General features: G+C 44.7%; 1 protein-coding gene across 1 annotated transcript; it reads right to left on the reverse strand.

Moving 5' to 3' along the window:
* Positions 1–109: 109 nt before the first annotated feature.
* IFNAR2 (interferon alpha and beta receptor subunit 2) lies at positions 110–10,389 on the reverse strand. The gene is made up of 9 exons (XM_056488906.1): positions 10,099–10,389; positions 8,862–8,958; positions 6,801–6,842; positions 5,962–6,091; positions 5,038–5,207; positions 4,139–4,311; positions 3,732–3,897; positions 2,946–3,070; positions 110–1,629 (listed from the first exon to the last, which is right to left on the reverse strand). Exons 2-9 carry the CDS (start codon positions 8,902–8,904, stop codon positions 943–945), a joined length of 1,536 nt encoding a protein of 511 aa, XP_056344881.1. The 5' UTR covers positions 8,905–8,958; positions 10,099–10,389; the 3' UTR covers positions 110–942.
* Positions 10,390–23,435: the final 13,046 nt, after the last annotated feature.

The following is a 23,435-nucleotide window of genomic DNA, read 5'->3' on the forward strand; positions in this document are numbered from 1 at the left end:
ATAAACCAATTGAAATTTTGCTGAATATTGAGAGTTTGTTTCTCATTTATAACACACTCACACCCCGGGTCTGTCTCCCTTCACACATCAGGGCTGCTCAAACTAGAGATTTAAAATGTCATAAAAGTATTTTAATATGAGTCACTAATTGTACAAAATGATACAAAAATAAATGTGTATTAATGCCTCTTAGATTCCACTCTTTTGTCAGATGAGCGTTCCTGTCTCTACCTCCATTATTGTACCTAATCAACTTTCTCTGCACAAATACAGCATCCAGCCAGCAGAACAGGTTTCACAAAAATTCACTAACAGATATAAAGAATAATAACACTGAAAAAGTGGTTTGGTTGAAAGACACCTCCCACTATCCCAGGCTGCTCCAGCCCCAGTGTCCAGCCTGGCCTTGGGCACTGCCAGGGATCCAGGGGCAGCCACAGCTGCTCTGGGAATTCCATCCCAGCCCCTCCCAGGGAACAGTTCCTGCCCAAGATCCCATCTAATCCTGGGAAAGCCATTCCCTCTGTGCTGTCCCTTCATTCCTTGGGAATTGTCTCCCCCCACCCTGCCAGGGAACAATTCCTGCCCAATATCCCATCCAGCTCTGCCCTCTGGCAGTGAGAGCCATTCCCTGGGTCCTGTCCCTTCATTCCTTGGGAATTGTCTCTCCCCACCCTCACAGGGAACAATTTCTAACCCAAAACTGCCCTCTGTCAGTTTGAAGCCATTCCCTCTTGTCCTGTCCCTCCATCCCTTGTCCAAAGCCCCTCTTGGCACAGAAAGGGGAATCTCTGGATCCTTCTCCAGACAAACACCCCCCAACTCTTCCTGTAGGAGCCCATGCTCACAGGATGTTAATGACAGGACAAAATCTGTGCATTCAGCAGAAATAAAAGTTAGACAATACCAGTTCCTATGTTATAAGTATAAGCAGCTCTGCCCTCATCTCCTCATGTACCCCGTGACATGCTCTGTGTCCGAGTCCAAGGAATCACTCTCCTCAGAAGAAGAGTTCTGCCACTCATGGAAGCCATCAGAACAAGGTGCTTCCTGCTCACTTGCAGTGTCCTCCAGCAGCTGTGCTTGCAGGGCAGGATCACAGTGGCAGCCAGCTGTCCCTTGCTGGGCTGGGGCAGCAGCTGCAGAGCTGTGCCCATCCTGCTCCAGGGCCCCCAGCAGCACCGTGTGCAGTCCAATGGTGAAGCACTCACTGCTGCCCTCAGACAGAGGGCTCAGCAGCTCCCTGCTCGTGTCTGCAGCTCCTCCAGGCTGCCCCCCGTGCCCCTGCTGGCCCTGGCAGTGCTGTGGCTGGGCAGCTGTGTCCCCAGGCTGGCTGCTGCTGTGCTCACAGCTGCTGCTCCCTGAGCAGTGCCCCAGGCTGCTGGGGGGGGCACAGCCCCGGGGGGCGTGCTCCCTGCCCAGCCCCGCCCGCCTGGTGTAGTCGTGGTCACACAGGGCAGTGTCGCTGTCGCTGTCACTGCTGCCACTGTCACTGCTGGCACTGTCCCCGCTGGCATTGCCTCTGCAGCCCCTGGCCCTGCTCTTCACCTCTGTGGGGATGATCTCCACACAGGCCAGCTTTTCTGCCTCTGACTCCCAAGGTGAGTAGGCCAACTTCCTGATGAATGCCTGGAAGAGTAAAAGGAATTAAACCAACTCAGCCACATTTGCACACACACACAAAAACCATGAAAAAAACCAAAATAAACTCCAGCCATGAGGCTGTCAAACAAATGATTCCTTCTATGACCTCCAGCCATGAGGCTGTCAAACAAATGATTCCCTCTGTGCCTCAGTTTGGCTTTTCCTGCAGAGTTCAGGGTAACTAGGACTGTTCCTCCTTTTCCATTCCTGGACATCACAGAACCCCAGGATGGTTTGAGGGGGAAGGGATCATAAAAGATCATCACATTCCAATCTCCTGCCATGCTGGGACACCTTCCACCATCCCAGAGTGTCCCAAGCCCTGTCCAGCCTGGCCTTGGACATTTCCAGGGGCAGCCACAGCTGCTCTGCCCACCCTGGGCCTGCCCACCCTGCCAGGGTGAGGACAGCCTTGTCACTCTCTCAACTCTTGCATCACCTATCACAGCTGATCAATTTTCACACCCTTTAGAAATCATCTTTTGAAGCAATTTTCAACATTTCACATCCCAAGCCCCATCTTCTCTCTGCACTTCAGAGGATTGTTCAGTATTTGAAGCATTCATCATGTTGACAATAAAAAATAAATAAACTTTAGACACTCCTTTGTAAAGCGTTCAGCAATTGTTGGGATGTGAAAGTGATGACACAGCAAAGGATAGAAACATGAGGCAAAAATCTTAGAAAAAAGTGATACCCATTTCCTCAAGGTATATTTGTAGAAAATGGAAAATATTTATGCTGAAAAATCCTACAGAATTAAATGTAAAAGAAGTCAGAGAGTGTAAAAAATAGAACAAGCAAGCAAAGAAAAGATAGAAACAAAAAATCTTATTTTTGCTTGCAATTTATGGTCTATAAAAATAAAAAATTAGCTGGCTCTGGAATGGCTCTCAAGTGCTGAAACACTTGATCATAGAGAAAGATTATTTTATTATTAAACAGTGGAACAATTTCTCCTCCAGTCCCTCCTTGCAGGGCAGGATCTCCCTCTGCTCACACCCTGGCTCTGCCTGTCCACACCTCTGGTGCCCTGTGGGGAGCAGAACTGGGGGGAATATTCCTAGATATTCCCCAGGCAGGGTGGGATGATCCTCTCCCTTAGTAACTTGTCACAGCAGTAGCAAAAAATGATTTTGAATATTTGTTCTGAAGATCAGCCAAAACTCAGCAGCCTAGAGATCATCTGTGACTGAGGCACATGCAAACATTCTGTGTTCTTCCATAGCCTGTACCTAAAGCACAGGATTGGAAATTCCAGCTGCCAGCCAGAAAGGGCACAGCTGAGAACTGTTTCATACCAAGGTCTGAGGAAGGGAAATCTTCCTGAGGATGAAACCTGCTGCATGCACACACCTCAGGACTGCAAGAATGACCACAGAAACACAGACAGCCCCTGCCAGTGCAACTGCCACTGCAGGGTAACCTGGAGGGGAGAAAACAAAGGAACACACATGGATCAAGTGGCCCTTCACCACATTTCAGACCTCACACCACAACTGCTATTGGGAATCAACAATAATTTTGGTTAGAAGGGACCTGTGAAAGTCAAAGTTAAAACAAGACCAAATATCAAATTAGCTCCAGGAATTAAATAAGTGACTCCATCTCAATGCAGTTAGTGGAGATCTGTATGGCTCAGGGGATTGCAAAAGATTTGTTGCCCCACAGTCAATGGGAATTTCACTCCTAAATACCCACAGTGGTTCTCTCTTGGAATGTTTCTCTCCGGCATTGAGGCTTTGATCTCTGCTCCTGGCACAGGGACAGCACCCAGGGAGAGGCTGGAGCTGGGCCAGGAGGGATTTGGGATGGATTTTAGGGGCAAGGTTCTTCCCTCACCCAGAGGGTGCTGGCACTGCCCAGGCTCCCCAGAGCTGCAGGAACAGCCAGGGATGCCCAGGCTGGGATTTTGGGGGGTCTGGGCAGGGCAGGGTGGGGCTGGCTGATCCCTGGGGGGTTATTCCAGCTCAGGATATCCCATGGTTCTGTGATCCCTTGTTTTTTAGGACTGGACTGTAAATGTCCCCACCCCAAAAGCCAACACTGCACACTCAGAGCAGCCCCCTGGCCCACAGCTGGGTTACCTTGTGTCTGAGCCTCTGAGTCTGCAGTGACACATTTCCAGGGGGAGGGCCTGGAGTTTTTGTTCAGGGATGCAGTGATGGCCACAGACAAGCAGTAATTCCTGCTGGGATACAACTCTCCAATGACAGTACTGAACTCTTCTTCAGTGGTTCTCTGCCGTGGCCTCTGCCATGAAAAGCAAAGTTTGAAATCAGTTCTTGGGTGAAAAGAGCTCTGCTCACTCCTCCAGGCCTGCCCCTGCAGTAGAAGGAAGCTCAGATTCTGTTGGCCATGGTCTCTCTTTTCTTCCAAGAAACCTATTTCTATGTTTTCCTTTGCTTCTATTCACATATTTGTTTTTCAAAGAGCCATTCTATCCCCTCTGTGCTCCTCCCCTAAAGCACAAGTAACCCCCAGATGTCCCCACCTTGTGCTCTCCATCCTGTGATTTCAGTGTGATGATATAATCCAGCTCTGTATAGATGTCAATCAAAGACTGCAGCTTTCCCTCTTTTCTGAAGTGAGATGTTGGCAGCTTTATGGTGACATTGATGCAGTTTGGACAGGAAGTGATATTCACTTCTGGTGGTCCCAGAATTGCTGTTGGAAAACAAGCAAGAGGAAAAAATGTTGGAAAACCACACATTTTATGCAGCACCAATTCTATTTCTGTGATGCATATAGAGCTGGCTCAGCACATTCCAGAGGAGCCACTGCAACTACAAGGCCTTGCAACATTTAATTTCCACAGCCAAACCATCATTTCCCACAGGGAAATGACTCTGAAGTGGGCACAGCAGCTGCCTCTGCTGAATTCAGAGGGAACATGATCAGTTGATTCTCCACAGTTCTCCAACTGTTCCTCAATTTCTGCCTCTGTTAGCTCAAAACTCAATTTTAAGCAGAGCCAAGGGTGAGGCCACCTCTGGTATTAAAGACAAATATCCTCAGCAGGGAAAAGGGAAGATTGATGGACAAAGAATCTCTTCCCTACACCTGGTGCATTCACTATGTGAACACACACAAACAATGTTGTTTCCAAGTTATGTATCTTACAGTCAAGAGATTTTTACTTGGTGTTTGCCAATGCAGAGCTGCATTTCTTTTATATTTATAATGTATATTTATTTCAAAACCAGAGCTGCAATCATTTATCAGAACTACTCCTTTTAGAAACTTACCTATATACCTGAATCCTTCTAACAGATATATAAATACTACATACAAACCCACTCAGTGTGGAGTCATACAGCAAAGGCAGCAGAACATACTTAAAGCATCAGCTGTTAATAAAAAGCACAAAAAGAAGAAATGCAGAGAACTTACTCTGGCTGAGTGGCACAAAACGCAGCACAGAAGAATTGAGCACCTGAGTTCCTGTCATGCTCTGAACAAATGTGGAATATTCATTGGATATGTTCCTGAACTCCTGTGTCAGCTCACAGGAGAGCTGGGCAGTTCCTGAGCACTGCTGAGCACTCGTCCAGCCCTGGCTCCTGCAGAAAACAGCACAAGAGTCTTGACTCTGATATGAGATGGGAGTGTGAGGAGAGCATTTCTCAGGGGAAAAAAACAGCAAAACTAAGAAAAACAGAGAAAACTTCAGCCTTAGTATTTCCAGAGAACCTCAGGATCCCTGGAAAAGCCCTCCCAGCCCAGTCCCAGCTGTGCCCTGTCCCCACCTTGTCACCCTGAGTGCCACCTCCAGGTGACACCTGCAGGGATGGGCACTGCAAACCTCCCTGAGCAGCCTGTTGTTTTTGTTTTTGTTTTTTTTAAATTCCACAGGTATTTGCAGCCTAAAATCCATCATGTATCCCCAGAGCTGTTAACTCCTAACCAATATGAACTTAAAATCCTGAATCCCAGGATGTGTTGGGCAGGGAGGGACCTTAAAGATCATTTTGTTCCCTGGGCAGGGACACCTTCCACAGCCCCAGGTGGAGAAAAGCACCAGTGGAACAAAACACCTTGAAAAAAATCAATTCAATAAATTCCACATTCCCCATGAAAGCAGAATTTGACCAAAATTTCAAAAGTGTGGAAAAACCAGGTACAGCTTCCACAGAATCCCAGAATCCTGGAAAATCCCTCCCAGCCCCTGCAGTGCCAGCTGTGCCCTGTCCCCACCTTGTCACCCTGAGTGCCACCTCCAGGTGCCACCTGCAGGGATGGGGACCCCAAATTTCCCTCCTCTTTGGGTCAATAAGCATAAAAAGTAGAATTTGTGCCTTATTTTGAGTGGCTTGCCTGTGGTGTTTGTAGAGCACGTTGTAGGATGCTGGCACAGCTGGGTCATGTTCTGCCTGCCAGGACAAAATGTGCTGGAAATTGTGAGAGTCCATCTGGAGGTTGTAAGGATGCCCTTCCAAATATCTTCCTACAAAGGAAAAAATAATAACAGCAACAATAAAAAACAAAAATAAAAAGAAACAAAAACAAAAAAACAAAAACAAATAAAAAAACACAAAAAAAAAAACCCCAACCCAAAAAACAAAAAAAACCCCAAACAAAAAAACCCCCCCCAAAAAAAAAAACCCAAAAAAAACCCCCAAAATAAAAAACCCAAAACAAAAAAAAACCCAAAAAACCAAAAAAACCCCAAAATCCAAAAAAAACCCAAAAAACCAAAAACACCAAAAAGACAAAAACCAAAAATAACCCAAAACCACCCGAAAACCAAAAAAAACCAAAAACAAAGAAAGCCCTCAAAATAAAAAAAACCCAAAACAAAAAAACCTAAACCAAAAAAACCCTAAAAACAAAAGAACCCAAGAACAAAAAAAACCTCTAAAAACCAACCAAAAACCCCTAAAACAAAAAAAACCCTCCAAAACAAAACAAAAAAAAAAACCCCAAAATAGACAAAAAAATCCCAAAACAAAAAGCCCTCAAAACACAAAACCCCCCCAAAAAAAAACCAAAAAAAACAAACTCCCCTCAAAAAAAAAAAGCCTCAAAAAATAAAAAAAATCAAACAAAAAACGTTCTTTCTCCAAAAATCATGAAGTTCCAAAATGCTGAGGTGAGGATGTGCAAGCCATAAATAAATATTTTAGGAAAAGCATTAAAAGGTGATAAACTCTTACCAGGCAGGCTGCAAAGAGCTCCAGACAGAAAGGTGAGGTACACTGGAAAATGAAATTCTGTGTTAATGACTGAATCCACAGCACCTGAACTTTATTGGAAATATTTGCAATAATTGGGTTCATATTTTTATTGCAAGTATTTGCAATCATTTATTGCAACTATTTGCAATATTTGGGTTCACACAGTGTTCCCTACATCATCTTAATTTTAATGCAAGTATTTGCAATAATTTGGTTCATAATTTTATTGCAAATATTTGAATTAATTAGGTTCACACTCAGTGTTCCCCACAGGATCTGATTTTTATTGCAAATATTTGCAATAATTGGGTTCATACACAGTGTTCCCTACAGGATCTGATTTTTATTGCAAGTAATTGCAATAATTGGGTTCATATTTTTATTGCAAATATTTGCAATAATTGGGTTCATACTCACAGGATCTGAATTTTATTGCAAATATTTGGGTTCACACTCAGTGTTTCCCACAGGATCTGATTTTTTTTGCAAATATTTGCAATATTGACTCCCTAGCTGCTCCCTCCATGCAGTTTTTGTTCTGACTTCTCTATTTTTTTTACCTCAAGAGCCTTCAGCCTCTTTTCTGCTTTGAGTGCCCCAAGGGGAAACTTCCTGTTCTTGTTTTAAAGCATTTTGTGGCTCTGCCTCTGACCCAATGTTGTCTCCCACACCCACTTGGCCAAGTCATTACTTTAATTCCAAACACATTTCTTCTCATTTTTACATGAAATCCATGGGAAAATATGGAAAGTTCCTTCCTTATCTTCCCTAAAACTCTTTGTGTTGACCTGGTGTGTTAACAACACCTGCCACAGTCAGCATGGCTCTGAAAAGAGAAGAGAAATCTGGGCCTTGAATTAGAAAATTTAAACTATTTTTATGGAGATCCACAATAATGGATTTAACTGCAGGTAAATGTAGAACAATAGATTTCTTACCAGGTAGGAAATCACCATTTGGAAAAAAAAACCATCCAGTGGGGATAAAAAAACTACAATATTTTAACAGTTATGATTATTATTATTATCTGAACACAAACTCAGATTTGCTGAATTGTTGGTGAATTCCACTCAGCATTATTTGATTTTTCAATGCCTTTTCTCTACCCAAACCCAAATTCCTTTCAGGTTGAGCTCAAACTGCCTCTGAACTTTGTTTCAACAAACAAGTTCAGCAAAGGAAGTGGAAGAGTTGCAAAACTGTTTGTGCTGCACTCTTACAAAGGAGACAGAGCCAAGAACAAAGAGCTCAGAACAAGTAACTGGGAAAATTCAGGTGGGCTGGAAACTGCAAGGGGAATGTTCTGAGCATCTGGGCTCACCTGGAGCTTCTCCCAGCCCAAGGCCAGGCTGGACCTGGCACAGTGGGAGGTGTCCCTGCCATGCCAGGGGTGGCACTGGGTGGGATTTGAGGTCACTCCCAACCCAAACCAGTCTGGGTTCTGGGATGATGATCTCACATATTTTACAGAACTAAAGGATCCTAACAAACCCCCTTCTCACAAGTACAGCTCAGCCAGACTGGGCTTGTTGCAGAATCCAGAAACTGGAGTACTGGAAAAAAATCAGAATGAAAAATAAAAATCCTCACATTTAACTGTGAGTTCCTGGATGTGCAGGAGGCAGAACCAGGGAATGGAATGTTTGGGTTGGATGGACATTAAATCCCATTTAATCCCACCTCCCACTGTCCCAGTGTCCAACTGGAACTGAACATTCCAGGGATCCAGGGGCAGCCACAGCTGCTCTGGGAATCCATCCCAGCCCCTCCCAGGGAACAATTCCTGATTCCCAATATCCCATCAAACCCTACTCTGCAGCCATTCCCTGTGTCCTGTCCCTCCCTGCCTTGTCCCCAGCCCCTCTCCAGCTCTCCTGGATCCCTCCAGGGGCTCTGAGCTCTCCCTGAGCTCCTCCTGCCCAGGTGTCACCCCCAGCTCTGCAATTCCATGATGGTCCCTTCATTAACTCAGCAGGATGATCAATGGCTGAATGAGCTCCCTGCACTGCTGCTCCCTAACCCAAAGGTTCAGGTACTCACCAAGCTGACAGAGAGGCATTGGCACATCCATCAGGGTTCCCATGCAGATTAACAAATAAACCCCTCTGCTTGCAAAAGAAACATTTTGCTTCTGTTCCTGCAATATATGAAAAACAAGCACATTTTACTAAATTATCACAGTAAATTACCTTAGCAAATCACTTTTATTAATATTAATCACTTAAAATCACTTTTAACTAACCCAAGGTCCCTGTACAGTTATTTTACTCTCTCCAGTGTTTGAGGGAAGACAGTGGTACTGAAAAATTATTGGGAGGGGGGCACTGATCCTTATTTTATAGCAATTTTTCTTCATTTTATGGCAACAGCCCTTTCCTTTTTCCACATGGAAATGGCTCTCACAATTTCAAATAAAGCAGAAACCACTGTATAATTATTTATATTAACTCTGGATTGCTAGTATCTGGAAATTCAATGCCACTCATTCCAACTTCATTAATACAATGAAAACAAACTTTGCTTGGCTTGGCTTGAAATAAACTCATCACTGTAGTAACAAATGTTCCCAGAAAGAGAAAAGATCAAAAGGCAGCTTTGAAAAGAATTAATTATAATGAAGTTAATGTTATGATTTTTTAATGCTTAAGATATATTAAGATAATCCTTCTCTTCACTGTTATTTTTTTACTCTGTTTAACATCCCCATAATATTAATATCCACAGGACCTGGTTTTGAGTTAGCTGGGCAAGGGCACATCTATTTCTAAAGAATCTTCCCCCCAGGTATAATAAAAATCAACTGCTTTTTAATTTAACATTATTTGCAAATAAAACTGGAATTATTTTCTCTGCAGAACAACCAGTTTAAAATCAGGCCAGAGCACACTCTGCTCAAGCTTAACACTGTATTTTCATATATCAACACAGGAGAGGGCTGTTAAAATCAGGTGAAAAAACTCTGATGAGAATCTGTCTGTGCTCAGAGTTCTGGCAGGAAGTCACTGGATAAATGTTGGGAACTTGGATCTGTACAAGTGACAATCCCACAGCCTGAGGAATGTTCTCTTCCCCTCATTCTGTTAATTCATTCAAGCAGAAATCATTTCAAAGAGCAGCTCCATCTCCAGGCTGGGATTTTCAAGGTTATTCAAAATGTTCCCTTCAGGAGAAAGCCTTGGGATGCTGAACTCACTTGGTAAATGATTTCCTCTCCCATTAATCCTTGCAATGAACCCCAGCCTTGTTCAGAGCCCCCATGCCCAGAGGGACTGTGTACCTTGGATCCATGCTGCAGGAATAACAACCACCCCACCCTGGGGATCACAGGAGGCTCAGAGTCCCTCTGAGCTGAGCAGCACAGCCTCCTACATGATGCAGATTCATTTGTTCAGAACTCAGAATGCTTCAGGAAGAGTGACAAAATGTGATTAAATGTGTTCATCCCCAGCTTTCCACCACTGTCTGGAGCTGGATGTCCTCTGCAGACCCCTCACTGCCAGGGAGATTCCAGGGAAAACCATTTCTGTCAGAACTCTGATGAGCTTTTGTTACTCCTCCTCTCCAGAGCTGCAGCTGCAGAGAAGGGATGGAGAGACCAGTGAGTGCAGCCCCTGAGCCCAGGGGATCCCCTGGAGTGCTGGACCCACAGCTGCAGCTCGAGGAATCCCACATGCCCAGGGCTGGAGGGACATTCAAGTTTAATTTAATTTAATTTAATTTAATTTAATTTAATCCCACCCCAGCCATGGCAGGGACACCTCCCACTGTCCCAGGCTGCTCCAGCCCCAGTGTCCAACTGGAACTGAACATTCCAGGGATCCAGGGGCAGCCACAGCTGCTCTGGGAATCCATCCCAGCCCCTCCCAGGGAACAATTCCTAATTCCCAATATCCCACCAAACCCTACTCTGCAGCCATTCCCTGTGCCCTGTCCCTCCCTGCCTTGTCCCCAGCCCCTCTCCAGCTCTCCTGGATCCCTCCAGGCCCTGCCAAGGGCTCTGAGCTCTCCCTGCAGCTTCTCCTGCCCAGGTGTCACCCCCAGCTCTCCCAGGCTGGCTCCAGCCCCGGGATCAGTTTAGTGGCTCTCAAGTTCAGGTTATATTTGGTTCCAACCAGATAAGATAAAATGGCAGCTTTGAGGTTTTGAAACCAGTGGCTCATATTTCAGAAAAGCTCCACCTCAGCTCATCAGAAAACACCCCCAATTCTGTGAAACAAGCAGCTGGTTTATTTATTTACACAAAGCAGCTCATGAGACTCAAGAACCCAAGGCCATTACCAGCTCCACGGGCTGCCACAGCGCCGGGGAGGACACAGGCTCAGGGTGACAGCAGCAGGAATTTCCCCACGGAAAGGGAGCTCAGGGGTTGGAACTGCCCAGGGAGGTTTGGGGTCCCCATCCCTGCAGGTGGCACCTGGAGGTGGCACTCAGGGTGACAAGGTGGGGACAGGGTGGGCACGGGGCACTCCATAGGTCTGTGCACAAACCTGAAACCCCAGAAGTATTTTCTCATATTTTTAGGTGACAGTGCCCAATAAATGAATTGACCTTTAGGGTTTTTCCAGCCGGGATCCTGGGAGTGCCCGAGCAGAGGGGACACGGCACAGCACGCCTGAGGCCAGAGGCGCTGCCAGAGCCCAGGGCAGCCGTGCGCCCCACAGAAATCACTCCTTGACTGATACGCACACCAAACCCACACCCACCACCACCCAGGGACCTACGGGGAGCCGCGGAGGTTCCAGGACGCGGCGGGAGAGCGCAGCTGAGCCCGGCCCGCTCCCCTCAGGCGGCGCCGCTCCATTGACACCGCGCACTCCGCCATCCCACAGCCGTACCTGGCGGCGGGGAACCCCCGCGGGCTCCGCTGCGGCTCCTCATGGCTCCCGATCGCTTCTTTACGGCTCCTGATCGACGCCCGCCGACCCCATCGATGGATCCGCCCGCGGCGGCGCCGAGCGAAAATGGCGGCGGGGATGGCGCGAGAGTGGCCGCGCCCCCTCACCGCAGGCCACGCCCCCTCACCGCAGGCCACGCCCCATCAACACAGACCGCGCCGAGGCGCAGTTAACCATGCCCATAAATGGACAAACCACGCCCCCATATGGTCAAGCCACGCCCCCACGCCATCAAATAACACGTCATTCAACATCAGACCACGCCCCCATACAGGAAAATACCGCCCCTCCTATCAGGCCCCGCCCACCGCAGCCATGGCGGGCGGTCGTGACCCGGCGCTGCTCTGTTCCCGCGCTCGGGAAAGGCGTTTTCTACCTTTATTATTTTGTTTTCTGCCTTTATTATTTTGTTTTCTGCTTTTATTTCCTTTCCTGTCACTCGTAAGGGCCGGCTCCACCCCGGCACTGCGGTGTTCGCTGTGCGAGGGAGCTGCGGGAGCGGTGGCTGAAGCCGGGCGTAGTTCGCAACATCGGAGTTGCAGAAGGTTTGGGCTGGACGGACCTTAAAGCACCCAGTGCCATTCCTGGACAGAATGTCCCTATGGCTCAGTGTCCCCATGCTCAGTGTCCCTGTGCTCAGTGTCCCCATGGCTCAGTGTCCCCGTGCTCAGTGTCCCCATGCTCAGTGTCCCCATGGCTCAGTGTCCCTGTGCTCAGTGTCCCTGTGCTCAGTGTCCCCATGGCTCAGTGTCCCCGTGCTCAGTGTCCCCGTGCTCAGTGTCCCTGTGCTCAGTGTCCCCGTGCTCAGTGTCCCCATGGCTCAGTGTCCCTGTGCTCAGTGTCCCTGTGCTCAGTGTCCCCATGGCTCAGTGTCCCCGTGCTCAGTGTCCCTGTGCTCAGTGTCCCCGTGCTCAGTGTCCCCGTGCTCAGTGTCCCCGTGCTCAGTGTCCCTATGGCTCAGTGTCCCCATGGCTCAGTGTCCCTGTGCTCAGTGTCCCTGTGCTCAGTGTCCCCATGGCTCAGTGTCCCCGTGCTCAGTGTCCCTGTGCTCAGTGTCCCCGTGCTCAGTGTCCCCATAGCTCAGTGTCCCTGTGCTCAGTGTCCCTGTGCTCAGTGTCCCCGTGCTCAGTGTCCCTGTGCTCAGTGTCCCCATGGCTCAGTGTCCCCGTGCTCAGTGTCCCTGTGCTCAGTGTCCCCATGGCTCAGTGTCCCTGTGCTCAGTGTCCCTGTGCTCAGTGTCCCCATGGCTCAGTGTCCCTGTGCTCAGTGTCCCCGTGCTCAGTGTCCCTATGGCTCAGTGTCCCCATGGCTCAGTGTCCCTGTGCTCAGTGTCCCTGTGCTCAGTGTCCCCATAGCTCAGTGTCCCCATGGCTCAGTGTCCCTGTGCTCAGTGTCCCTGTGCTCAGTGTCCCTGTGCTCAGTGTCCCCATAGCTCAGTGTCCCCATGGCTCAGTGTCCCTGTGCTCAGTGTCCCCGTGCTCAGTGTCCCCGTGCTCAGTGTCCCTGTGCTCAGTGTCCCCGTGCTCAGTGTCCCCATAGCTCAGTGTCCCTGTGCTCAGTGTCCCTGTGCTCAGTGTCCCCGTGCTCAGTGTCCCTGTGCTCAGTGTCCCCATGGCTCAGTGTCCCCGTGCTCAGTGTCCCTGTGCTCAGTGTCCCCGTGCTCAGTGTCCCCATAGCTCAGTGTCCCTGTGCTCAGTGTCCCTGTGCTCAGTGTCCCCGTGCTCAGTGTCCCTGTGCTCAGTGTCCCCATAGCTCAGTGTCCCTGTGCTCAGTGTCCCTGTGCTCAGTGTCCCCATGGCTCAGTGTCCCCATGGCTCAGTGTCTGTGCTCAGTGTCCCCATGCTCAGTGTCCCCATGGCTCAGTGTCCCTGTGCTCAGTGTCCCCGTGCTCAGTGTCCCCATGGCTCAGTGTCTGTGCTCAGTGTCCCCATGCTCAGTGTCCCTGTGCTCAGTGTCCCCGTGCTCAGTGTCCCTGTGCTCAGTGTCCCCATGGCTCAGTGTCCCCATGGCTCAGTGTCCCCGTGCTCAGTGTCCCCATGGCTCAGTGTCCCTGTGCTCAGTGTCCCTGTGCTCAGTGTCCCCATGGCTCAGTGTCCCCGTGCTCAGTGTCCCTGTGCTCAGTGTCCCCGTGCTCAGTGTCCCCGTGCTCAGTGTCCCCGTGCTCAGTGTCCCTGTGCTCAGTGTCCCCATGGCTCAGTGTCCCCATGGCTCAGTGTCCCCGTGCTCAGTGTCCCCGTGCTCAGTGTCCCTGTGCTCAGTGTCCCCATGGCTCAGTGTCCCTGTGCTCAGTGTCCCCGTGCTCAGTGTCCCTGTGCTCAGTGTCCCTGTGCTCAGTGTCCCCATGGCTCAGTGTCCCCGTGCTCAGTGTCCCCGTGCTCAGTGTCCCTGTGCTCAGTGTCCCCATGGCTCAGTGTCCCCGTGCTCAGTGTCCCCATGGCTCAGTGTCCCCATGGCTCAGTGTCCCCGTGCTCAGTGTCCCCGTGCTCAGTGTCCCTGTGCTCAGTGTCCCCGTGCTCAGTGTCCCCATGGCTCAGTGTCCCCGTGCTCAGTGCCCCATGGCTCAGTGTCCCCATGGCTCAGTGTCCCTGTGCTCAGTGTCCCCGTGCTCAGTGTCCCTGTGCTCAGTGTCCCCATGGCTCAGTGTCCCCGTGCTCAGTGTCCCTGTGCTCAGTGTCCCTGTGCTCAGTGTCCCCATGGCTCAGTGTCCCCGTGCTCAGTGTCCCCGTGCTCAGTGTCCCTGTGCTCAGTGTCCCCATGGCTCAGTGTCCCCATGGCTCAGTGTCCCCATGCTCAGTGTCCCCGTGCTCAGTGTCCCCGTGCTCAGTGTCCCTGTGCTCAGTGTCCCTGTGCTCAGTGTCCCTGTGCTCAGTGTCCCCATGGCTCAGTGTCCCTGTGCTCAGTGTCCCTGTGCTCAGTGTCCCCATGGCTCAGTGTCCCCGTGCTCAGTGTCCCCATGGCTCAGTGTCCCCATGGCTCAGTGTCCCCGTGCTCAGTGTCCCTGTGCTCAGTGTCCCCATGCTCAGTGTCCCCGTGCTCAGTGTCCCTGTGCTCAGTGTCCCCGTGCTCAGTGTCCCCATGGCTCAGTGTCCCCGTGCTCAGTGTCCCCGTGCTCAGTGTCCCTGTGCTCAGTGTCCCCATGGCTCAGTGTCCCCATGGCTCAGTGTCCCCGTGCTCAGTGTCCCCGTGCTCAGTGTCCCTGTGCTCAGTGTCCCCATGGCTCAGTGTCCCCATGGCTCAGTGTCCCCGTGCTCAGTGTCCCCGTGCTCAGTGTCCCCGTGCTCAGTGTCCCTGTGCTCAGTGTCCCCATGGCTCAGTGTCCCCGTGCTCAGTGTCCCTGTGCTCAGTGTCCCCATGGCTCAGTGTCCCCATGGCTCAGTGTCCCCGTGCTCAGTGTCCCCATGGCTCAGTGTCCCTGTGCTCAGTGTCCCCATGGCTCAGTGTCCCCATGGCTCAGTGTCCCTGTGCTCAGTGTCCCCATGCTCAGTGTCCCCATGGCTCAGTGTCCCCGTGCTCAGTGTCCCCGTGCTCTGTGTCCCCGTGCTCAGTGTCCCTGTGCTCAGTGTCCCCATGGCTCAGTGTCCCCATGGCTCAGTGTCCCCGTGCTCAGTGTCCCCGTGCTCAGTGTCCCTGTGCTCAGTGTCCCTGTGCTCAGTGTCCCCATGGCTCAGTGTCCCCATGCTCAGTGTCCCCGTGCTCAGTGTCCCTGTGCTCAGTGTCCCCATGGCTCAGTGTCCCCGTGCTCAGTGTCCCTGTGCTCAGTGTCCCCATGGCTCAGTGTCCCCATGGCTCAGTGTCCCTGTGCTCAGTGTCCCCGTGCTCAGTGTCCCCATGGCTCAGTGTCCCTGTGCTCAGTGTCCCCATGGCTCAGTGTCCCCATGGCTCAGTGTCCCCGTGCTCAGTGTCCCTGTGCTCAGTGTCCCTGTGCTCAGTGTCCCCATGCTCAGTGTCCCCGTGCTCAGTGTCCCCGTGCTCAGTGTCCCCATGGCTCAGTGTCCCTGTGCTCAGTGTCCCCGTGCTCAGTGTCCCCGTGCTCAGTGTCCCCGTGCTCAGTGTCCCTGTGCTCAGTGTCCCTGTGCTCAGTGTCCCCATGCTCAGTGTCCCCGTGCTCAGTGTCCCCGTGCTCAGTGTCCCCATGGCTCAGTGTCCCTGTGCTCAGTGTCCCCGTGCTCAGTGTCCCCGTGCTCAGTGTCCCCGTGCTCAGTGTCCCTGTGCTCAGTGTCCCTGTGCTCAGTGTCCCCGTGCTCAGTGTCCCCATGGCTCAGTGTCCCCGTGCTCAGTGTCCCCATGGCTCAGTGTCCCTGTGCTCAGTGTCCCTGTGCTCAGTGTCCCCATGGCTCAGTGTCCCCGTGCTCAGTGTCCCTGTGCTCAGTGTCCCCATGGCTCAGTGTCCCTGTGCTCAGTGTCCCCATGGCTCAGTGTCCCCATGGCTCAGTGTCCCTGTGCTCAGTGTCCCTGTGCTCAGTGTCCCCATGGCTCAGTGTCCCCATGGCTCAGTGTCCCTGTGCTCAGTGTCCCCGTGCTCAGTGTCCCCATGGCTCAGTGTCCCTGTGCTCAGTGTCCCCGTGCTCAGTGTCCCCGTGCTCAGTGTCCCCATGGCTCAGTGTCCCCGTGCTCAGCGTCCCCATGGCTCAGTGTCCCTGTGCTCAGTGTCCCCATGGCTCAGTGTCCCCGTGCTCAGCGTCCCCATGGCTCAGTGTCCCCGTGCTCAGTGTCCCCGTGCTCAGCGTCCCCATGGCTCAGTGTCCCTGTGCTCAGTGTCCCTGTGCTCAGTGTCCCCATGGCTCAGTGTCCCCGTGCTCAGCGTCCCCATGGCTCAGTGTCCCCATGCTCAGTGTCCCTGTGCTCAGTGTCCCTGTGCTCAGTGTCCCCGTGGCTCAGTGTCCCCATGGCTCAGTGTCCCCATGGCTCAGTGTCCCTGTGCTCAGTGTCGCCGTGCTCAGTGTCCCCATGGCTCAGTGTCCCTGTGCTCAGTGTCCCCATGGCTCAGTGTCCCTGTGGTCATATCACATGATAAATATTTTAAATTTTTAGGGTAAAATGAAATTTTTACTGTGTTTTTCTTCCTTCTCTTTCTTCTTCTTCTTAGATGTATGTGGTGTTTATTAATTAAATAAAAGGTGCTTCACTTTTTAATTAAAATTAAAAGTGCAGGTCACATGTGTTTAGTCATCAGGTCAAAAGTAGAAATAAGATGTGTTAGTTTTAATTAAACGTTTTAAGCTTATAAAACCTTTTAGTGAGTGAAATAAAGTGAAATCCATCATAATTTCTTCTCTTGTAGCTCATTAGCTAGAAGTGCTAAGATGCTCACTGTACTATAAATAAATTAGAATTTTATATAATTTACATTATAAATAAAAATTTATGAACTGAGCCCCGCACAAAACTCTGTCTCTTGTTCTTTTGATCCCAACGCTAAATAAAAAAAAAAAAAAAAAAAAAAAAAAAAAAAAAAAAAAAAAAATGAAAGCTGATGCTCTTGGGCAGGATTTCCTGCTCTGCTTTTGTGGTTTTTGTCTCAATTTGCAGCAAAAATCTGATTTCTGCTGAGAACATCATGTTGCACAGCCTGGGACATCCTGATTTCTCCTCTATGGAGACCTTGGACTGTGTCATTGTCACTGGGGAGCTCAGCTTGCAGAATTATTGCCACAGTACTTGGAAAAACAAAACTGGCCTTTGCAGAGAAATGGAGAATAAAAAATACAAATTTATATTTTTGTCTTGGTTTGTTCTGTGTGGGCTCTGCTGAGAGTTCAGTGCATCAAAACTACAAGACTCTGCTCCTCCCCTCTATTTTTAAAAAAATTTTATACACCTTTTTTTTTTTTTTTTAAATTTTTTTTTTTTAATGTTCATGCTTTGCAACCTCGGATCAGAAAGAAATAAAAAATGTTGAAGATTTGGAGAACTATTTCTTCAAATTTTCCCCATTTAAAAAAACCTGGAATGTGTCTCTTTTTTTTTTTGCCTGAAGGTGATGCTGTTTCTCTAGGAAAAAAAAAATCCTGGAAAAGCCATTGGGAAGCCTGGTGGGAAACACTCGTGTTAAATTTAGTATAAAATTGAATATACACTTAAAATTCAATATACACTGAGCTCTTTTTTTTTCTATTAGCAAGTTTTCATCAACTCTTTGGAATATTGAATTTGATCTCAAATAAACCAACTCAGTTTATTAAACCTTTTCCAGGCTCAGGTTCCTCCCTGGGATGGAATTTATTATTTATATATTATGTATTATATTCATATAAAACCAGCACTGAGCTGATTTATGTTTTATTTTCATTGAAATGAAATATTTCATATTATGGTTTATAATAGTGTAGATTATATTCATATAAAACCAGCAGTGAGTTGGTTTGTTATATTTTATTTTCATTTATATTAAACATTTAATATTTAATTTCATATTATGGTTAATATAATATAATATAATATAATATAATATAATATAATATAATATAATATAATATAATATAATATAATATAATATAATATAATATAATATAATATAATATAATATGCTTAGACCTATGAGGAAGAAGGTGAAAAAGAAGGACAAACCTCCACCTTAAAATTTTCTGTCCTGTCTTACACCAATTACTATGCTATAAAAAAATTAAATTTATAACGTAAATTTAAAACTTTTTATTATGTGTTTAAGTGTTATAGAGTTTTTAAAAGCTAAGCAGTTTAATAGAGAATTAACACTTAGATAATTTGTGTTTTTAATTTAATAACTAAATTTTTCTGACTTTTAGTGTGACACTAACTAGAAACTGTCACTTGAACCTTATGAAGAAAAAGGAAAATGAACAGTGAGACTTAAAATTTTCTGTCCTGTCTTACACCTATTACTATGCTATAAAAAAATTAAATTTATAACTTTTTATTATGTGAAATCACACACCTGTGATTCCTCAGGTGTGGAAAATCATTAATTCCTACTCCTTATTTTGAGGAAATTCTGCAGATTTTTACCAGGAAATGGCAACTGGAAACAATTATTGTAAAACTCCTTTAATTTAAAATTGGAACCACACCTAATCAAAGGATTTATTGTAGTGGGGATGTGTTATTAATGATCATTAGACCTCTGCTTTTGATTAATTCTGCTAATTAGTTTCTGCCCTTGACTTTTCCCAATTAAGGAGTAGTGCTGATCACGTGGGCAGATTAACTAATTAGGGATTGAACTAATTATTAACTAATGATTGGAACTTTCAGGAGTTCTGCTTCAGGCTCTGGGTGGGGGGCACAGGATAATCTTCTTTATAAAATATTGTTTAGTGGGTAGAATTGTTAAAATATAAAATAAAAATCTCTCTGGGTCCCTCAGACAGAGAAAAGAGTGCAGGGATTGAATTAAAGCATTTAGAGAAATTAAAATATATTGGGCCACACAGACATGAAGTAAAGTGTAAGTTTTAGTTTTAATTAAGTAGGAATATCATTAATTAATTTAAGTAGGAATATACTTTAAGTGCCTTAAGAGAGTAAAAAGCTCTAAATTCTAGGTTAAAGTCCAAGCCTAATTAAAAGTTCAGTAACTTAAAAAAACATAATAAAAGCATTGCTTGCATTTCTAAATAAAACAGATAGAACCATTTATGAATAAACAGAGCCATATGAAATTGTAAATGATGGGTATTTATTGTGTAATTCTGGGTCAGGGCTGACACAACTTCGGTACTTCAGAACTGAAAGGTGCAGGATGAAAGGTTTGGATTTGTGGTTTCAGCTCCCTGGATGATCTGGGGATAAAATCACCTGTGCTGGGGTGAGAGAATACAGAAAAAGGGGAGGAGAAAAGAAGAAGAAGAAGAAGAAAAAGAGGAAGAAGATGAGGAAGAAGATGAAGAAGAAAAAGAGGAAGAGGAAGAGGAAGATGAAGAAGAGGAAGAGGAAGAAGATGAAGAAGAAAAAGAGGAAGAAGAAGATGAAGAAGAAAAAGAGGAACAAGAAGAAGATGAAGATGATGAAGAAGAAGAAGAAGAAGAAGAAGAAGAAGGGGAGGATGAAGAAGATGAAGAAGAAGAAAAAGATGAAGAAGAAGAAAAAGAGGAACAAGAAGATGAAGGTGATGAAGATGAAGAAGAAGATGAGGAAGAAAAAGATGAAGAAGAAGATGAAGAAGAAAAAGATAAAGAGGAAGATGAAGAAGAAGATGAGGAAGAGGAAGAAGATGAAGAAGAAAAAGAGGAAGAGGGAGAAGAAGTGAAGATGATGATGAAGAAGAAGAAGGGGAGGAAGAAGAAGAAGATGATGAAGAAGAAAAAGAGGAACAAGAAGAAGATGAAGAAAAGGAAGAATAAGAAGATGAAGAAGAAGAAGATGAGGAAGAAGAGGAAGAGGAAGATGAGGAAGATGATCCCTGAGAGAACTTTGCATTTGACCTGAGGCCGTGGAGAAAACTTCCAAAATTAAGAAATAAAACTGAGATCACGAGTGTGTCGTTTAAACCAAAGTGTGTGATACCACAGAGTAAAAGAATTAAAATTTAAAATCTTTGGATATAGCAATATATAAAAAATAAAAGGTTTAGGGTGGAAGTTTTTTTTTCTTCACCTTCTTCACAAGTCTAAGCAGTACTTTTGTAATTAAATAAAAAGTCTGCATTGCAAGTCACAGGTAATTAGTTATTAAGTTAAAAATAAAAATAATTTACGTCTCAATTACTAATTAAACAAATTAACTCTTCAAAAGCCTTGTGAAAAAAGAAATTTTTAACTTGCCAAGGGGGGCCACAGCTCCCTGACAGGAGGGATCCAGGAATCCCCTCAGGAATTCTGGGATTCAGAATTTTAGCAATGCAGCCCCTGGGTGAGCTCTGCTCTGTGGAATTAATGCTGATTTACTCCCAATGTTTGTTCAAAACCAAAGGGCTTTGGGCCAGAAATAAATAATAAATAGAATTATAAATATTAATTATAAGTAAATAATTTTAATGCAATAATATAGTAATATAAATATATTAAAAATTGAAATATAATAAATATAAATATATATCTTATATGTCATATGTTATGTATTATATAATATTATATATTATATATTATATATATAATATATAATATATAATATTATATATTTAATTATATTAATTTAATAAAATTATATAATTTAATAATAATGTAATAAAATTAATAATAATTTAATTACATTTAATTCTATAATATATCTAACAATTATTAATATAATATAATATAATATAATATAATATAATATAATATAATATAATATTATATTATATTATATTATATTATATTATATTATATTATATTATATTATATTATATTATATTATATTATATTATTATAATATAATATACTATATACTATAATTTAATTATATTCATTTAATATGATTTTATAATTTAATAATATTTTAATAAAATAAATAATAATTTGATTGAATTTAATTCAATTCTATAATATATAATATATATATAACGATTATAAATAGAATATAATACGATTACTATTACTACTACTACTACTGATAATAATAATAATAATAATAATAATAATAATAATAATAATAATAATAATAATAATAATAATAAAACTCCTTCCAAATCCAGAGAGTATTAAAAGAAATGAAGGGACAGATCATCCCCAAGGGCTGAAACTTTGCAGATCCTGGAGTTCCAAAATAAAATAAAATATCTTCATTTCTTCATTTTATTTTAGAGTAACCCTAAGAGCATCTCTTTGCTTCGAAAATAAAATTTCTCCTGATTTCTGTTTACTTTTGGTGTTGTGTCCTGGGACTTGGGACACCTTGGGCCTCTCCTGGCTCCCAATTTCCCTCAAATTTCCCTCAAATTTCCCTCAAATTTCCCTCAAATTTCTCTCAAATTTCTCCCAAATTTCTCTCAAGGTTTTTTCTTGTTTCTCTCTAATTTCTCTCTAATTAATTTCTCTCTAATTTCTCTCTAATTAATTTATCTCTAATTTCTCTCTAATTAATTTCTTTCTAATTTCTCTTTATTTTCTCTCTAATTTCTCTTTAATTTCTCTCTAATTTCTCTTTATTTTCTCTTTAATTTCTCTCTAATGTCTCTCTAGCTTCTTTCTTGTTTCTCCCTAATTTCTCTTCAATCTCTCTCTAATTTCTCTAAAATTTCTCTCAAAATTCTCTCATTTCCTTCTTGTTTTTATCAAATTTCTGTCAAATTTCTCTCTAGTTTCTCCCTAATTTCTCCCTAATTTCTCTCTAGCTTCTTTTCTTTTCTCTCTAACTTCTCCCTAATTTCTCTTTAATTTCTCTCAAATTTCTCTCAAATTTCTTTAAAATTTCTCCCTAGTTTTTTTCTTCTTTCTCCCTAATTTCTCCCTAATTTCTCCCCACTTCCTCTCTAGCTTCTTTCTTGTTTCTCTCTAACTTCTCCCTAATTTTTCTCTAGTTTCACTCTTTCTTTTTCTCTCTAATTTCTCTTCTTCCCCATGCCCCAATTTTTTCTCTGGGATAAGACAATAAAACAATTCTGCTTTTCAATGAGGACTTTTCTCTCTTTAGCTCTGTTTGATCCCATTTTCTAAATTTTTTTTTCAGCTGTTACATCAGGTGAGGTCTGCCTCAAAATATAAAAATTTGGTAGAAATAAATGGGATTAAAAGTATTTCTCAGAGTCTGTGGGAGAGTTACCCTGTAGTGTAATCAAGGCATTACATTTATAATCTTTTTATTTTTAATCCTCTCCACATCTATTAGTGGCTCAAATAACTCTTGTGTTGCCCAAACCAAAGAAAATTTATAAATTTCGATTTATAAATAATATATTATAAATAAATATTATTATATAATATTATATAATTATTATAAATAATTTTTTTATCACTGAAACTATCACAAGTGTGGATTCAAAACAACCCACAGCTGTTTTTTGGGAAAATGGGATGGATTTGTACTTGGAATATTTCATAGGATTCAAGGAAAAAAGCTCTTTTTGGAGGGAGAAAATATTAATTTCATTAGTGGCATTTCACTTTTGGGCTTTTTTTCTGTTGTGAGATTGGATTTTGCTCCTGGGGGAAATGTACTTTTATTAAAAGATAAAGAAGAAATAATTTTTATGGTATTATTTCCTGTGCTGTAACTACTGAAATTATGCTCATATAGAGTCTGTGCTTTCTTCAAAAAGTTACCTAGAGTCTGTAAAAATCCAGTTACTCTCCAAAAATTACCTTTATTGGTTCCTTTATTCAGTTTTCCATGGATCAGGCTGATAATTCTGTCTTAGCTTGGATTTATCAGAGGGATTTGATGCAGCTGATCTCCAACATTTAAAGCCAAATCCCACATTTTTGAGATTTACAGGGGCTCCAGCAGTTCTGGAGTTTCATTCCCAGCTTTTGGCTGGAAAAATTCAGTTTGACAGAGACAGTGTTCACATGTCTTAAATTGATTAACCTTGATAAAATATATTTATTTAATTTTTTAAAAAAATTTTATTAATTATTTTATTTAAAATTTATCTCTTCTGGGAATTTTTCTCCTTGATTTTCCTTTTCATCACCTTTTCCAGTGGGATGCAGCCAAACTTTGGCTAAAAGCCTTGAATGCTCTCACAGTGATTCCTGCAGAGCCTTTGCTGAATTTGCTGCAGCCCAGAATTCCAGAGTTAATATTCCTTGGATGGAGGGAGAAGATGGGAAATCAAGGAGCTGGTTGGATTTTTTCCAGGTGAAATGGCACCACAGTGAGGCACTTC

This window comes from Oenanthe melanoleuca, chromosome 1 (genome assembly GCF_029582105.1).
Source record: "Oenanthe melanoleuca isolate GR-GAL-2019-014 chromosome 1, OMel1.0, whole genome shotgun sequence".
Classification (NCBI taxonomy): Eukaryota; Metazoa; Chordata; class Aves; order Passeriformes; family Muscicapidae; genus Oenanthe; species Oenanthe melanoleuca.

What these genes read in the sequence shown, in the direction of transcription:
- IFNAR2 (XM_056488906.1), bottom strand. Translation starts at nt 8,904, where the DNA reads ATGGGAACCCTGATGGATGTGCCAATGCCTCTCTGTCAGCTTG. An exon ending in AGCTCTTTGCAGCCTGCCTG is followed by an intron (nt 6,092 to 6,800) that starts GTAAGAGTTTAT and finishes TTTCCTTTGTAG; the next exon opens with GAAGATATTTGGAAGGGCAT. An exon ending in GTGCTCTACAAACACCACAG is followed by an intron (nt 5,208 to 5,961) that starts GCAAGCCACTCA and finishes TGTTTTCTGCAG; the next exon opens with GAGCCAGGGCTGGACGAGTG.